The sequence below is a fragment of the Microcaecilia unicolor genome, chromosome 3 (genome assembly GCF_901765095.1).
Source record: "Microcaecilia unicolor chromosome 3, aMicUni1.1, whole genome shotgun sequence".
Lineage (NCBI taxonomy): Eukaryota > Metazoa > Chordata > Amphibia > Gymnophiona > Siphonopidae > Microcaecilia > Microcaecilia unicolor.
Window position 1 is genome coordinate 253,926,898 of NC_044033.1, and position 4,406 is coordinate 253,931,303.

General features: G+C 43.6%; 1 protein-coding gene across 1 annotated transcript; it reads right to left on the reverse strand.

The window, feature by feature from the left end:
- Nucleotides 1-2,479: 2,479 nt before the first annotated feature.
- LOC115465019 (galactoside 2-alpha-L-fucosyltransferase 2-like) lies at nucleotides 2,480-3,538 on the reverse strand. Its single transcript, XM_030195415.1, has one exon. The coding sequence runs from the start codon at nucleotides 3,536-3,538 to the stop codon at nucleotides 2,480-2,482; it is 1,059 nt and encodes a 352-aa protein (XP_030051275.1).
- Nucleotides 3,539-4,406: the final 868 nt, after the last annotated feature.

Below are 4,406 nucleotides of genomic sequence, written 5' to 3' on the forward strand. Positions count from 1 at the left end.
CGGTTTGGGGAAATGCTCCTAGATCTTCGGAGCCCCTTTGTGGACAATATTGCCTCTTTTTCTCTTTTGCTATCGCTAAACAAATGCCGCACACAAAGAGGAAAGGTGCGACGAGGATGGGAATCCCGCCTGCCTCATCTTCGACCCCACTCCAGTCGACCCTCGAGCGTTACCTAACCACTGGATCCCAACTCAGAATGAGAGGGACGGGACCCACAGTAGAGAGTCCGGGAGAAGAGGACTCCCTACGGGACAATGAAACATCATTATCCCCCCCCCCCCCCCCAGCTTCAAAAATAACTCCGCATCCAGCAGCGTTTGTAGCAAGAGAGGGAGATTCGAGCTCCACCAGAAGTGTGAGAAGCAAGAACCCTGAGCGGGATCTCGAGCAACAACAGAAGCTCCTGGAACAAGCTTCCCCAGCATTGGCGGGGAACGTAGGAAGAGCAGCGGAGGTGAATCTGGAGACTATCTGGCAGAAGAAAATGGAGGCTTCTTTACAGGAGTCCCGAGGTGAGGTTACAATTTTGACCACTAAAGTTGGAGAACTTCAAGATTCAGTAGAGAAGATCCAAGCTGAACTCTCAGATAGAGTCAAAAACTTACAGCAAGAATCAGAACAACTTATTGAGTTTAAAGCAACTGTTGTAAAAGACAAATTGTTTGTGCATAATAAAAATAGAACAACTTGAGAACTACAACAGGCGCCTAAATTTAAGGGTTTTGAATTTCCCAAGACTCCCAGGGATAACTCCTTTAGACATGTTTAAAAGATATTCTTTTGAGATATTGAAGCTACCCCAGGAAGTTTTTCCCCCTATAAACAACATTTTTTATTTACCCCAAAAGAAAGGAAAGGATTTGGGTGAACCAGGCGGACTAGGAGAAAAAAGCCTGGATTTGGCGAATATAACTGAAATATTAGAACAAACTTTGGATATTAATACGGAGCGAAGGCCTTTATTAATTTCATTTACCTTTGAGCAAGATCTTAATGCAATTTTACGTCTCTATTTCCGGAATTCAGCTACTCTATTTGCGGGTGCCAAAGTTTGGATGTTTCAAGATGTAACTAAATCTACTCAACAGAGAAGAAAGTCTTTCTTGAAATTGAAACAAAAAACTTTGGATTTGGGAGGATCTTTTCTACTGGCCTATCCATGTAAATGTATAGTTCGGTTAGGTTCAACAAAGTATGTTTTTTTCACGCCTGACCAATTAGTCTTCTTAGATTCTAAAAAGCTTGATAAAATATGAGTTTGGGATTTGCATCTGTTCTTCTTTAAAAATTGAATATAATTAGTTTCTCTACTATGTTTGCCTCCCCCCCCCCCCCCCCCCTCCTCATGTGTGGTCTAAGGAAGCAAATTATTTGAATGTTATGGACTAATAGTTTGGTGGATACTAATGGTAAATATGTGTTAGGTGGGCGTATTTTCTTTTGTTTTTTACTTGTTTTGTATCCATTTATTTTATATAACATTATGATGCTGAATTTCATGACAATGTAATAAACTACTTGTCAATTTAATTTGAAAACAATTTAAAAAAAAAGAGCCTTCATAATTCCTCATAAGTCAAAAAGAGGGAGTTTGTTCCAAAGTGTAGGCTCCAGTTGAGCCTGGTAAAGAGCCCGAATAAATTGTCTCCATGCAGCAAGGAATGAAGCAGCCTAGCTGGCCTATATGGCACAATTAGAGCAGGCAGATAGGAGGCCATATGCTCATGTAGAGCCTTATCAGTGTAACGCAACCTTGGGGGAGAGGGGTCCCTAGGTCTAAGGCCGACCTGGTAAGAGTCTCCCTCAGGCAGGCTTCGTTGCTTGCACTTCAGGTTCATTACTGTCATGGTATGTGCAAAACTAGGGAATTTACCTAATTTTTTCATCGTCATTAACAATGTGCAGACTTCTGAAAAAAGGCACTCTTACAACGACATTGGGCTGCAACCCTATGCCCTATTTGGAGATGTCAATCTGTCTGTCCTTCCTGGCGTAGCCAGAGCCCCTTTCTTTTCTAGTCATAAAAAGATTTTATTTTTCTGTGCTTTTGGATTAAAGGTGTTCGTATCTTTTATTGCCAATGTTCTCGTGTTTATAAGCTTATCTCTCCCCACCTCCTTCCAGCAGTCCCAACTCTTTCAACAGTTGTGTTCTGTATTCTCACTTTGGGCGTCTATTTCTTCCCCGAGCTCTTCTTCCAGTCATTGATGCTGTATTCATACTTGACATGACCTCAGGTTGCAGAGATCTGAAATGTTATATTGGACAACACATGATTTCAGTTTTTGGGGTGTTCTGTCAGGCTAATTTTTTTCATATTCCAGGAAGGAGATGGGGAAAGTTAAAACAAGCCTGAGGTCACTAACTTTTTCAGGGGGCGATGCTGAGCGAGTTTGGGGAGAGGGTGGGTTCTGTTAGTTTGATGAATGGTTTCATTTCTTGGTTAGTTCGACGAATGGTTTTATTTCTTGGTGGTGTCTATTTCTTTTGCAGTTTAAGAAGAGGTGAAAGGTCAGCAGGGATCCCAATCCACTCTGGAAGGTAAGCAGCATCGTAATGGAAGATGTACAACAAATCAGAGTCCGGTAGAGTGAAGTTGGTGAGGTAAATGGTCTCCCCTCCTGCCAGATAGCCCACCCAGTAACCAAAGGTGCCGATGGTCATGATGGTGTGGTTACAGTGAGCAAGGAGGGCAAAGTCCTTCCAGGGTGAGATCTCCACCCCATCCCCAGCAAAGTAGACGTCTCCTCTTGAAGCATCAATGTTCTTCTTACACCAGAACATCCCATTGCTTGTGACCACAAAGATGGGCTCCTGGTACTTTCTACGGAAATAGCCCATTGCCTTCTCCAAGTAGACTTTGTCTGCCACCACCCCTTTCCAAGCATTGGGCATGATTTGGATGTAGTCTCCCCTTCGCACATGAACCCCGATGAAGGTGGCATTTTTCCTGGACCCTTTCACTGCCTCTAAATACCTGTTGACCTCCTCCCTGATGGAGTCATGGAAGGTGAACTCTTGGAGGATCTCCTCTCGGATATGGTGGTAGAAGGTCCATGAGCAGGGGTAGCCAATGAGCATCACGTATTCCCCTTCGATGTGCCTGTACTCCTCTATCATCCAGTCCCGGAGCATTTGTTCTTTCCAGGGTATCTGACTAACCACTTCGACATGTATCACTGGTAGGCTGATCCTGAAAATTGGGGCCAGCCAATCGTAGGTTTCCTGCTGAATGTAGGCTTCATAGCCATTGAGTTTAGCCAGTGCATACAGAGTAGCATAGTCTCCCATCTGGTTGCCCAAACGGCCCATGGCATTCACCGTCATTATGCCATTTCTTTTCCTGCAGACCTTTAATTCCTCGGTCCTGTTGCTGTCCTCTGCACTTCGTGGTTTGGGGCATTCACTTACTTTGAGAGAGGTATCCCAGAGCACTCTCCTCTGTTGAGTAATCCACTTATCAGTTGGCAGGAAGACTACAGATAGGGTGCAGATAATCATAAGGAGGAAACCAAGGATGTAACTCTTATTGGACATTATGAAGACTGCCTCTTCACTATGATCTGCAGAAGATCTAGAAAGGAAAAACGGAAGAGATGAGAGGTGGGTATAAGACCAAAGAATTACAGCCAAGATTTCAAGAAAAAGACAGGGCAGTTAAAACAAATCAACTTTTCATACATGGAGGACCCTCCCTTCCCTCTCACACTCTTTCCCCCCACCTTCTCCCTCCCCCCACCCAGGGCCAAATAATGACCTGACCTGTTTCACATCTGGTACAAGCTTATATTATGAGCCTTTCTGGGTCAGGAAAATAGCTACTGAACCTTAATGTAACATGCCTTGAGCTACAACTGAAAAAGGTGCATGCCAGACCTCGAAGAATAATAACAAAGTATTGCAACTCATGTTTACTGTCGCAAGCAGGCTGTTGGTCTTAGGTCCTACAGAGTCAACCTGACTTTGGCAGTATGAGCCTTGTTCAAACCTGTTTGAACAATGGCTGACGTGAGCAAGGAACAAAGTATCCACCTTCAGTTCACACCTGGAAAACCAAAACCACATCCTCGTTTCCTCCTGCTTCCTCCCTGGGAGCCAAAGGTCAAAACATATGAAATCAAATTACCAAACTGTGTATCGGAGAGTTTACTGCAGCCTGTCCTGTGTTTGGAAAAAGTTTTATCAGAGTCTTATCAAACTGTTAAAATGATGTTGACGATGTTCCAGACACCCTGAGCTCAACCCTCATTTAATTCCCTCTAAATTTCTGCTTTTCTTAGATGGTCTCAGAGAAATACCAGGTGAAAAATGATCTGTTGGCAAGACTTTGACATCAAAGTCAGAACCTGATTCCCTACACGTCATCTTTCTGTAGACCAAGGATGGGAAGAAAGTTTCAGTGACT

Bases quoted from the DNA above. Each gene is read 5' to 3' on its own strand.
- LOC115465019 (XM_030195415.1), bottom strand. From the start codon at position 3,538: ATGTCCAATAAGAGTTACATCCTTGGTTTCCTCCTTATGATTATCTGC.